Source organism: Aspergillus mulundensis (genome assembly GCF_003369625.1).
Source record: "Aspergillus mulundensis strain DSM 5745 chromosome Unknown scaffold_12, whole genome shotgun sequence".
Taxonomy (NCBI): domain Eukaryota; kingdom Fungi; phylum Ascomycota; class Eurotiomycetes; order Eurotiales; family Aspergillaceae; genus Aspergillus; species Aspergillus mulundensis.
The window spans coordinates 679,275-691,523 of NW_020797900.1; the positions used below are offsets into that span (position 1 = coordinate 679,275).

Sequence of the window (12,249 nt, forward strand, 5' to 3'; positions counted from 1 at the left end):
TTCTTGCTTCTACAGTATTTATCTAGATATCGTTTGTATTTATGTAAAAGTTGGGTCGTCATATAGCAGATCTAAAGCTGTTTTTATTTCAATTACTTTTGGAAGCAATCTAAGTCAAATAAAATCGATTTGATTGTAGCTATTGTCATAAATAAGAGACGTTTCTTCATATCGCGGCTCTACTTAGCTCGCGTTGACGTGCCACTATCTAGTAAGACACATCTCTAATATGCACTTGCATACCCATCTATTCTGAAAACTGATAGATCTTGCTCTTTCCATGTATCCATGAGAGATTTAAGCGAATCCATTGCGGAGATTCTCGAATCGCGAAGAGGGATAGTCGAGCTGGTTCTCGGATTTATCGAGGGCTTCCACGCCGCCGAGGCTATCGACAAGCTGTAACACCGTTAGCATGCATACCTCAAAGTTCAGACTCAAGCCTATATACGGCATGGAGTCCACAGGATAGAGAAAAGATAGGTAAGTGAAGTTAGGGCAAACTCACCGTCTCAATCAAACTGCCCCCACTCCCAACCTCGCGATCCCCACTCGACTCCCACCACATCCCACCACCAAGCCCCAAATTCTCCAAATACGCGCCCTTGGCCCTTACAACCTCGGGACTATCAAAAGAGACAAACTCCCGCTTGCCCTCATCATAGCTAAAGCTCGCCCCTAGATCCGCCATCTCGGTAACCTGCGCCCCCTCCTTCGGAAGAACCTTGTAATCCCACACGCCAGCCTCAAACGAGCCCTCGTACCCGACGCCCTCGAACGCGGTGCCGGGGCCGTCGGTGTGCGTGAAGGCGCGGCCGTAGAGCGGCATGCCCAGGTTGATTTTTGCGGGCGCGATGCCGGCGGCGAGGTACGCGGAGATTGCGTCGTTGGTGTTGAAGGGCGTGGAGGTGGGGTTTGTGGACGAGGCGAAGAGGTTCGCGTTGTGCCCGGTGATTGTGTCCCAGCTGCCGCTGTAGTCGTAAGCCATTAGGTTCCAGAAGGTGAGGTAGGGGTCCATTGCGGCGAGGTGCAGGGTGTTGTAGTGGGTTGGGCCTGGAGTTAGGGTTAGTAGGGTATGGAGGGTGTGGGGAGATTGATGGTACGGTACGTACCGGCTGGGGAGGCGACGCTCAGGAGGAAGGGCTTGCCGTTCCCGTTTGCGGTGGCGTAGCGGTCGAGTTCCTTTTGAGGATGTTAGGGGTCTCTCTTTCGCTAAGGTGTAATGAAGGCGTAGACGTACCTCTCGAGTCTCACGCAGCAGCTCGACAAAGTCGCTGGCCTGCTGGTCATTTTCTGGGTACTGCAGAGTGTTAGTCCTCACTCAACCCCATCTTTATTGCTCGGATGCAGGAAACTTACCTCCCAATCAATATCAAGCCCATCCATACCCAAATCGCCCATAAGCTTGACCGCGGTCGACGCAAACATCTTCCTGCCAGTCTCTGTGCTCGCCATATTCGCAAAGTTCTTCGAGTACGTCCAGCCGCCAATACTAAGGAGGACCTTGAGGTGACGGTTCTGCTGCTTCAGAAGGAAGAGTTGTTTGACGCAGCCGTAGACATTGTTATTTCCAACGTCATTCCACGAGTCGGTGGGGTAGTGTTTCTCGAGATCAGAGTAGGTATCGCTGAGGTATACCTCTCCGGTTTCAGGACGTACGTTGGCGAAGGCGTAGAGGATGTGTGTTAGGTGGGAGACTGGAAGATCTTGCGGGTTGTGGTGGCGCGCGTAGATTGCCTGTTTGAGAGGGTTGTGTTAGTTGGGAATCCTTGGAGCGAGACACAGGGGCAGGAGACGTACCCAGTTGACAAAGTAAGACATGGAGCGGTATTCAGTTTCCTCGGTGCCAGTGTCGGGAATTGCGATGGGGCCATAGCCGGTGGCATTATCGTGCGCGTGGCCAGTGTTGTTGCTGAAGGTTGAGTTCAGATGAGTAGAATTGGGACGGACAGAGCCAAAAGTCGAGTGTAGACGGTGATAAAACGACGGGATCGCGGAAGCCTGGGCCAAAGCCAGGACGAAGAAAGACAGAAGAAGGCTGAGGAGCTTCATCTTGAAGATTGGGGAGCGGGTTGAGGAAGAGGAGAGCGAGGATGGTGGGTGAGGGAAGAGAGAAAGGATGGAGAGATCAAATGTTCGAGGAAGAGAAAGGGAGATTTATAGTTGGAGGGAAACAGGTTTGTATAGAGTTAAGTGAAGTATAAATTCACTTTTCGTCGAAACACAGCCAAGGCAAACATTGAGGTAACACCAACAGTGAATGCTGGCCATCAGGTGGGCCCTCACTTCAAGTTTAGAGCTGGGAGATAAGCTATTCACTGGGCTTGGGGGATATAAGTGAGGACGGTCATCTCCTACTTCTCAGTCACAGATCCATATCAGCAGTGTCAAGACGGATCAGATGGAGTTCAGTAAATACTCTAGTATAGTAGAGTGGGACAACACGGAAATGCATAACATAGACATTATCAGGGATTACTGTAGGACTAATGGTCATCTAGATCTCTATAACATGACATAGCATCACTCATTATTTCTCAGCCGGGTATCAAATCCCAAACGCCAGATAAAAAGCACTTTTGAAGTTCAAGAACATCGCACCTCCTGAGGTCTTGCGCTGAGCGACGGCGACGTATAATCTGAATACTCAGGCGGAGCAACTGCCGAGTCCACTAATTGAGGAGCAACACTGCGCGGGCTGAAGAACTCAGCGTCGACTTCCTCCTGCGTGATATCTTCAGATGACGTCATCGAAACTATCCCTGACTGACCAGAGGTCAGCTGGATAGGGACCTTCAAGGTCACAGTCGGCGTGAGGAGGTTCATATTCGGGGTGTGATAAGAGACGCAAAGTTCGAGGATATAAATGCGAGAAACGAGGCACGAATGGAAGGTCGGGACAAACGCTCTGCTTGTTGGGAGAGAAACCGGAACAACTAATGAGGCGGTATAATAAACATCTCCAGAGAACGAGGCCGACGGGCCAGTAATAGACTCGGCGGAAGATGTTGAGTGAAACGAATCTCGACGGACAAGGGGATCCATGCCGTGCTTAGTCCACTGCGCAGAGGCCACACACATGGTCGACAACGGTAGTAGTTCCTGGTATACCCCCCGTCCCGACATGTCCACAGCAGAAAGACCCGAAATGGTCGGATAATCCCCCCAAGGGTGTACGGAATAATAGGTCGCAACACGCAGCTTGCTCCAGACAGTCCCCAAACTGGGCGGTTCTTCATTCCCCACGGGGTCGAAGCGCAGATGAATGGTAGCAGCCGTGCTCACCGACTCAGAGTGCTTGCTCGGAGAAGAGCTCAGCTGCAATGGCTTGGGCTGGGAGGCGGCTGCAACGAGGCGTCCCTGCCGCGGGCGCAGAGTTCCGCGCCTGACATCCTTTTCCCTTCGCATGCGGTAGATCGGGTCGCAGTCGGGAACGGTCAGGGGAGGCTCCTCCTCGACTGCTGGGACAATGCGAATCTTCTTCTTGGCTAACTTCAGGGATTTTGCGGGGCCAACGACGGGTTTTTGTACCACCTCGGCCCGGATGTGGTATGTAACACGCGTCATGTCAGGCGACATGTCGTCCAATGCCGACGTTCCATCTCTGCAGAGGACGGGGTCGCCCAGGCTTGGTAACAAAAGGGTGTGGGAGCGTTGGATGTGGACGTTGGACTTGGAGTGGCTGCAGATGTGCGGTAAAAGACGCTGAGGAACGACAAACGTAAAGGGAAACTGGTAGCTGTGGCCAGGCTCGATGACGCGCGGCATGGGATAGCAGGACTCCTCGATGGGTTGGCGTAGTCTCAGGAATGTTTGGGTTGCTCCTGTGCCGCCAGGCATCGCGCCATGTTCCACAAAAACGGTTTGGGATCCTGGTCAGCGCAGTTAGTACCTTGCTGCATTAATTCCATTGCGTGCAGTAGCATACCCTCCAGTTGGATGTCAATTTGATCAAAGCTAATCAGATGGTTCGCGGTGATGGTGACCGTTCCTTCGATGAGGTCTCCGGTGGTGTAGGCCCTGGTCACATTGCTGGTCTCACGAGCGAGTTCGATCTTGATCTGAGGACTTGCAAAGGGATACAACACATCGGCAGCCCTGGGGCCAACAGTAAGGAGTGAGGCGGCCATGAGCAGCTGGAGACTGTATGCCTTGTCAAGTCAGAGACAACAGGGAGAAAATCCCCGAGGGGTGATTGTGTAGTTATACTCGGAGGTGTTTGTAGAGATCCTGATAATTCCCCGGAGTCAGACAGTCGGTGCGGAGATGTTTATACCTGTACCTTTGTACCCGTGAGTCAACGTCGATTCCTGTAGTGGATCAAGCGCGCCCTTGGATTGACAGCTGGAGAGGGCCAATGGAGAACCCGGCCATGCTGAAGAATGACGCCTGCTGAGAAATCAGTCGTTCAACGCGGGCAGTCGTGATTCTGTGGCTTCGTATTCTCCTCTGACAAATGCATTTCTTTCTGCCGAGCATAGACCGGATCCTTCAGCGTGGACTTATTCCGCGGAGGCTGTTATACGGAGTAGAAGGAGTGGACCGATGACTGTGTGGAGGGAGAGTTGATTGCACGCCCTTTGGCAGCACTAGCAATCCCAACTCGGGTCGTCCTCTGATTCGCCCAGTTTGCCCGCCAGGCGCCTTCCAGCAACATCCCCTCCAATGTACTTCCATTCCAGGCGAGCCATCATCCTCCTCTTCAAGCCTTCGCCAACCTTCATGCCGCATTCCCGACCGATCTCGGAGCGCGCTTGGCAGGGTATTCTATGCATACCTTCTCCAATGAACACGAGCCGCCTTCTATTGCTAAAATAGACCCTGACTCACATCTTCAGCTGTGCGTATACGTCTCCGATACGGAGTACCCCGAATCCCTTGGAATTGGAAGCCATCTCGCTTGACAAGTTTGGATCAGTTGCACGCCGCGTGGTGATTTCCATGGATATACCTGTACTGGAACTCTTCAGTCTCCGCGGATAACCGAGCCACTCGTGAAGACAGCATTCCGGCCGTACCAAAACCGAGCCTCATCCGGGCATTGTATTCGCCTACCTATAGTTCGGATTGGGAATCTATATCTCGGCGTGGACAGATGTCAGAATAGATATGCTGGCCAGTCATCGTCGCTCGTTCGTGGGAAGGCTTCGAACAACTAGACCTCGATTGAGCAGTACCTATAGCACCTCGTGATAGCGTGTGTCTATGGGAGTCGCAGGCTTGGTTGGCTCGGATCGTACCTCCGATGGACAGTCTTTCATCTTCTTCTGTCTGGGGAGAAGATCTCGCCATAGAATCTAGATAAATGGTCTGGGGTATTGACTTAACAGAGAACAGGAAGGAGCAGTTGTGAAAGCCAAGTCGACCTCATGTAGGTACTGGTACCTGCGACCCCAGCCACTCAGTCTTTAGCATCCACCTACACGCCCGCAATCCCAGCCAGAAGCCCATCAATCCTTTTCAACACATCCTCAGCGAATCCATCCTCATCTTCAATCCCTAGGACACCAACTTGCCAATTTAGCGTCAAGGCCATATCTCCTCCTTTCCTCGTCACTACCGAAAAGCTCAACGGGCAGCCCGTCACATTCGCCGGCTGAGACATCACCATCCGCTCAATGTTCCAATCCATCTTCACCTCTTCCTTCCGATTGTTGCTCTCAACGGAAGTGGACTTATGGCCCGGCGAAGGATCAAACACAACCGCATTGCTAATCTCATACGACGAGTCCCGCCGCTTCCCAAGCTTCTCCAAGAACCACGGACGGAATTTATCCAGATACCTGAGGAGGCCGATGGGTTGGTCGACGAGCGTGCTCGAGGATCTCGCTAAGCGCAATGTTGTCTGGCGAACTGCATCCCAGAACGCCGCGTTATTTCTCAGATCCTCGTCCTGGTCATCAGGAACTCGAGGGGAGCACTCAGATGCAGCAGAAACACAGTTCACCATCATATCGTCTGAGTATGCAGGAACCAGCCGTCGAAGATCAATGACTATCTGGCCGATGAAGTTGTTGACAGACGCCTCAGATGCAAAGGTGTGGGCGGAAAGCGCGCCGCTGAGAGCACGCACCACAAGCTGGTTCAGCAACCCAGTGAACCTCGCTCCTCCTTTCTCCCTGCAAGTCTTCAGCACAGTGTCGAGCCGCCTCTCCTCTACAATGAGAATCGCTGCCCCCGTTCGAAAACTCTCGGAATCGTGCATCATCACTTCCCCGGTCCAGGTCCCCTCGGTGACAGCAGGCGTCTGAAAACCAAACCACCTGCTCACAAATGCAGGTAAGTGCGCTCCGAAAAGAGTCAGCAGGAGATATGACCAGGTAATTCTGAGAGCACAAGCCTCCTCCAGTGGCGGCGGCAGCTGGTACTCCACCTCCGACACTGAACCCTGGTGATCAATCGTAGTAGCGTACTCATACCCCTTATCATAGACCCGATGCGCCCCTCTCAGTCCCTCAAGGAATGCCCTGTGAAAAACAAGACCAGAGCGCCCATCTCCATGCGAATGCGAGTATGCGAAAATGATATAAGCCTTAGCCTTCCTCCTCGCATCATTTCTCTGATAACCATCAATGTCTGACACCGGCAAAGGAGCAACAACAACCCTCCACGGTGGAACATTCTCAACACCCTCAAAGCCCTCATCATGTTCCCTCAACAAAACCCGTCTTAGCGCTTCAACCTCGCTTTTCCCATCAAGGTTCACACCGCCATCCATGATCGAACAATCAACCCTAACATGTCTCCGCAAGTCCATCTTAGGCGCACGCACAAACACCGGCTCCTCACCGTCCTGGCCCTGAATACCGGTTCGCAGGATCGGATGCGCAGCAATGCACCATTTCAATGCTGGGATATACGTATCGGGTATTGTCATGTCAACGTACTCTGAGCTCTCTGATGTGGATAGGCCTGTATCAAGGTCCAGAGTGTATAGACCGGTCATTGTAAGGGCACGATAGAAGCCCAATGCATGGCGCGTAATGTACCGGTGTTCATTCTTACCTAGCGATCGAGTAAGTGCTTGTTCTGACACCTGTTTAAGAAAGACCTACTCGCTGCGCGAAGGACACCACCCTGGGGTGCCAATGTGGTGTGCGCCATTGGGGTTGGAAAGTTCTCTTTTGTTGCAGGTGGTAGGCGGGCAGGCCATGAGTATGACCGAAGGTTCGGTCCAGAGTCGTAGCTCTCAAGTTTATGATCAACAGGACAGATGATAGCCACAGTCGGAGAGATATTCCCCCGGCTGGAGGTTAAGGATGAACCTGAACCTAAAGATCCGCTCCCCCGTTCATGTCTTAATAAACTTACATAGTGGAGGCTCTCGCAAAGTTCGCCAAACAAGGCAAAACCGGCGAAAATCTATCCGACGAGAGGACAACAACAAACTATTCCCACAGCAAAGATATCATTACTACAAAGGCTAAATAAATAATTGATTGTCCCAACTATAAATTACGATGAGACCCGTGGCATAGCGGGAAAAATCGTACTCAAAAATCGTTGACGGCAGAGCCTTCTTCTCGTCTCGTACAGCGTGTCCAACGTATTGGACGGCTGCATCCAGCTCAAGATCAAACAAGGAGGGAGGAAGACCGAGCGAGGCAGGAGACATGTTGCAGTGTGGTGTGGTGTCTACATCCAGCTTCGATGCTGCTGGTACACATGGTACTAGACCGGGCCAGGAGAGAGGTGGTATACAATTAGATTGAATATGAGTAAATAAGGCAAGAGTAGGTGGACCGACGCCCGCCAACGCCGCATTCGCTAAATCAGTAGGCCACTCTTGTTCGCATGTCCTATGGAAAGTCAGTACAATGGACGGAGGGGGTGAATAGGAAGTAACGTACCGAAATCTTTCGCTCGATTTCTCGTACTGAGCGATCCAATTCCGCAGCAATCATCATCTTCGTATCGTTCGACAGAAGGAAGTACATTTCGCACAGGTCTCCGTCGATGACCCCCTTCACCGGTGCGTAATAGCTTCGGTAGATGAGGTGATCCCGTCCAGCAAGTGGCGGGCATTGTGACGCCAGTTGCATCTCCAGGCTTTGGAAAAAGTCGACGTCCTCGCGGCCGACGAAAGGCACCAGCATGCCGATCGTGCCTTGGAATCCTGTCCACACTAGGATATCACGACCACCGGCTACCAGTTGAGCTTTATGCAGACTGGTGGGGATGTCCTGGGTGAAGAGGTGGATCATCAGTTCCAGGCGGTTGGGGGTGCCCTGGAGATATCCGCGGTCGTGGACCATGTGAGCACCTGAGCCCTCCTCGTCTGCCTCCTCGGAGATCTTCTTCGGGCACCGGACCAACCAGAGGTTGCCGAACTTATCACCTCCGGCTGTTGTCTCGTAATCCACCATGGTCGTTGCGGTGGTCCATCGAGGGATGGAGTCATCGACGAAAGGAATCAAGGCGTTCTCTTGATACTTGTACACGACATATGTGACACTTTCACGGACATCGCTGACCACGATACGACTACCTTGCGTCTGAAGACCAACAATGGCTTTCGGGACAACGGCAGCCTGGCATTTTCGGAGCAACTGCTTCATTCCCAGGTCGTAGATTCGGAGCAGGGATCCAACTCCGGCCACTAAACGACCTTGGAAGCCAAGAAGCGCGAGAGGAGGCTCCTCAACTTTCGTTTTGTGGATGAACTCCAGCTCCTTTCCATCTTCTTGGAATCGATAGATGTGAATATACCCACCCGATGAAGAAGGTGGGTTGACAGTCATGTCCTTTGCAGTTCCCACCACCAAGAAGGTTTCGTCATCTTGACTGGTGAAAGGAACAGCAGCAATACTGACAGCCGCCTCATTCTCATCGAGCTCTACCGTCCCAACCACAGCGTTCGCATGTGGGTCGATCACTTGGATGCAAGAAGCCCAATGGCCTGTACCGCGAGGGTATCCGAAATCTTCAGGGGGCAGAACTGTTGTGTCGCCGCCACGAGACTTGGAGTCCTCGAGCAACTGATTCCGCGTTGCAGGAGACAGAACATTGTTGTCAGCCTCGATAACGTAGAACAGAGGCTGTTCCGGGTGTTTCAAGAACCGACGTGGCGTGTAGGCCAAGGGTACGGATTGTTGCAGCATATTGTTGTCCAGTTTCTCGATAGAAAAGATCCTAGTCGCCAATGTTAGCAAATGATCACACGGCGTCTCTCATAGAATGCATCGTGAAGAGGAATTGCGATCTCAGTAGGAACAATTGGAGTATAAAGAAAGAATGATAATCCACATGGACTTTCAGGAAATTTTCCGTTCTCATCATACGATCACGTAAAACAGGGATAAATGAAGGAAAAAAAAAAAAATGACACATACCTTAGGTTCTGACCTTGAATACCTACCATACCCTCGACACACTGCTCGCTCGAGAAGTTCCAGCCCCACTCGAGTCCGACATAATCCAGAGGAGTAAGCATGAAGCCTTTAGTTTGGGTATCGGAGTATCCCAACCAAGGACGCGAGCTCAGGGCAAGCACGGCCGTCTGCCCCGTTACAGAAACCTGGAAGAGCTTGACAGCCTTGGACCCTAAGAAGCGAGTTCGCGTGTCGGATAGTTCGCCCGTTACTTCATCGAGGGCTGTTCGCAGATAGACACCGGAGTGAAGACCGATATGTAGATACATGGTGGTTCCACCGGAGCTGGAGTCAGCCATCGGGATGATGTTCAAAGCGGATGGTGCGGCAGTCAGCGCTTGGACGGATTTGTTTTCTAATGTCGAATCCGGGTCCAGGCTCAGAATGCGAACCGTCGAATCGTCACACCCAACAGCCAGGAACGAGCTTCGCATGCGACCTTCCGGCACCTCGCCAAGGCTGAGACATGTCACTGTCCCTGTCATTTGGCGCCGTTCATCATATTCAGCGAGCGACCCATCAGCGTCCAGCTCGAAGTACACAATCTCACCAGAGCTGAGGGCGACCGCAACCTGACGCTCGTTGGTCGCGGCGGCCACGATGGAACGGTGTTGCGGCGCTGGCCATTCGTTCACCCGTCGATCGGCGAGAATATGGCGAATACCGCGAGGGTGGATCTGGATAAGGGAGTCCTCGCCAAGCTGCTGAACAGCTAACGTAGGTGCTGACGAAAGGAAACCGGTGTCGGTCACTTCTTCCACCGTCTCACCGATGCTTAGGACGAGGGTGCCGTTGGCAAATGAGAGCACAATATAGGCATCATACTCGTCCGCCCTGGTTAGCTTTGTAGTCCAAACGGCTGACGGTACGCTAGGAAGTTCGGATTCAACGATCTCCGAAACTTCCAGGCCATGCTTCAGCGTCCGGAAAGTGCTGCGAGCTCCCGTGCCAGAGACTGTAAAAATCTGAGGAGCGTCATCCTCGGAAAGGTTCACAATCTTGCTATCAACCAACGGATTGAGGGAGTTGATGGCATCCACGAGGTTCAGGTTCTCCGCTCCCCTAGGCTGGAAATAGACAGGCTCATAAGGGGCAGTGGGGTCTGCTGAAAAATCGTCGCTGCTGAACTCAGTCTCCTCATCATCATCGCCGAGTTTCTCAAACTGGTAAAAGTGATGGTTTCCACCCTCGGCGGCGACATAGAGGAAACCGCTCTTGAGAATCAGCAAGCTCGAAGCCAGGGGAACCGTATCAAAGTACTTGATCTTCAGTCCTTTCACTTCCCCGGTGAGCTGGCCATTGTCATCCTCGACCATATCAAGGGTGAGCTTGAAGAGATCTCCATCCTCGGTCTGCAGGAGAAAGAAAAACGCGCCTCGCATTTTATGCATCACACCTGCGGTAATGCATCGCTTGCGTTCAGGGTTTTCCACTGCACCTTGGCGACGCGGAATAGGTACCCGGAAAGCATCTTGGTTGGAGTGTCGGTAGGTGATATTGTCTTCGGCACAGACCAAAACACCGCTAGGGCCATCGGCTCCACCAGGCACCTGGAAGAGCATCGACGATGTGCGGTCGACGGGATCAGCCCACTTGCGGACGACGTGGTTCAGGCCAAGATCGAGCTCATAATATACTAAAAGTTTTTCAACCTCTTCGTAGGCCCGACCCGTTGGGTCCTGGTCAGACTCGGAGTAGTCCACTTCAAGGGCAGCGAAGACAGGGTTTTCATACCCAGCATCTAATGCGATTATGGAGAACACCAAGGTCTGCGGCTTGTGCGCTTCCAGCGGAGATGATATCGTAAGCTCGGCCTGCGAGTTTCGATTCAGAACATAAACAAGCTTGTTCTTCTCCACTGATGCGATAAGGCATGCTCTGCCCTTGGGATCGACCGCCAAATACTGGCCAGGAACGACACGACGCACGCCCGACTTGCCGAACGTCTCAAGGTGAATCCGGTTGAATCGATTCTGTGAGGGTACATACTCGATGATGGTGATGCGCCCGGAATCCGACCCAATAATTATATAATCTATAAGCAGATCTCAGCACTGATCGAGCCCACGAGCGTCCACTTCATCGACCGGGCCACGTCCCGCCTCAAGAGCACTCGTTCGGCATTGAAGGATCATGTTGCCCGGGAAGCTTGACGAATCACTAAAATGATCTTGGAATTTCGCTGAGGGGAACGTAAGAACATACCTTTGTTACTACCAGCCAGCCTAAAGGCAGCCAGGGTTCGAATGATGCCAAAGACATCTTGAGAGTACAGCGGAGTGACCTTGCCCTGAGTAGGATCGGGGCGGTGGATGGTCAGCTTCGACCCGGACGCGGTGACGATCTGCTGCTCTTTCGTTCCCGCAAACTGGCCTAGAATGGCCTGCGTGATCGCAGTTGGCGGCTGGATCGTCAGGGAGTACATAAACATATGCGAAGTGGTAGCCATGATGGGCGACTAGGCCGTCGAGGCTCGACCGGACCGGGGAATCAAGGATGGTTACGATGCGATTGCAGCCAATATTGGATGACTTTATAGTGAAAGTGCTCCCATTGCTGCCGAGAAAGCCAGCAAGTAGGAGGACACTCGAGCACGAGGGTATCCTCGTGAGGTGAGGTGAGGTAGGAGGGAGCTGCAAGCTTGAGGTTGAGAACGCGAAGGTGAAAAATTGCAGTGTGGAGCTTGAAGCTGAGGTCAAGCGCGTGTTTGCTCTGTTTGGCAGCTCACGTGACGCACTGGGTCCTTATGACGATGGGGTTCCGCCGGGTTCTCTTGGAGCGCAGCGACGGTTGGCATCGTCCGTTAGTAGGTTACTAAGGCTACAGACTTCTGCCTTAGCATCCAATCTTCATCGTATTATTCTTCCTTGAGACTTTC

General features: G+C 52.6%; 4 protein-coding genes across 4 annotated transcripts; all 4 read right to left on the reverse strand.

Annotated features, from left to right (window-relative positions):
• Positions 1-297: 297 nt before the first annotated feature.
• DSM5745_09516 (glycoside hydrolase family 18 protein) lies at positions 298-2,052 on the reverse strand (the record flags this gene model as incomplete). The annotated part of the gene is made up of 6 exons (XM_026751532.1): positions 298-399; positions 509-1,053; positions 1,113-1,182; positions 1,241-1,300; positions 1,360-1,737; positions 1,801-2,052. 6 exons carry the CDS (start codon positions 2,050-2,052, stop codon positions 298-300), a joined length of 1,407 nt encoding a protein of 468 aa, XP_026599880.1.
• Positions 2,053-2,586: 534 nt separating this feature from the next.
• DSM5745_09517 (arrestin (or S-antigen), N-terminal domain protein) lies at positions 2,587-4,130 on the reverse strand (the record flags this gene model as incomplete). Its single annotated transcript, XM_026751533.1, has 2 exons — positions 2,587-3,872; positions 3,929-4,130. The coding sequence occupies 2 exons, from the start codon at positions 4,128-4,130 to the stop codon at positions 2,587-2,589; spliced, it is 1,488 nt and encodes a 495-aa protein (XP_026599881.1).
• Positions 4,131-5,419: 1,289 nt separating this feature from the next.
• Positions 5,420-7,615, reverse strand: DSM5745_09518 (uncharacterized protein; the record flags this gene model as incomplete). Its single annotated transcript, XM_026751534.1, has 4 exons — positions 5,420-7,005; positions 7,056-7,246; positions 7,312-7,388; positions 7,460-7,615. The coding sequence occupies 4 exons, from the start codon at positions 7,613-7,615 to the stop codon at positions 5,420-5,422; spliced, it is 2,010 nt and encodes a 669-aa protein (XP_026599882.1).
• A 157-nt stretch (positions 7,616-7,772) lies between these two features.
• DSM5745_09519 (DDB1/RSE1 family protein) lies at positions 7,773-11,820 on the reverse strand (the record flags this gene model as incomplete). Its single annotated transcript, XM_026751535.1, has 4 exons — positions 7,773-7,799; positions 7,851-9,132; positions 9,333-11,406; positions 11,577-11,820. 4 exons carry the CDS (start codon positions 11,818-11,820, stop codon positions 7,773-7,775), a joined length of 3,627 nt encoding a protein of 1,208 aa, XP_026599883.1.
• Positions 11,821-12,249: the final 429 nt, after the last annotated feature.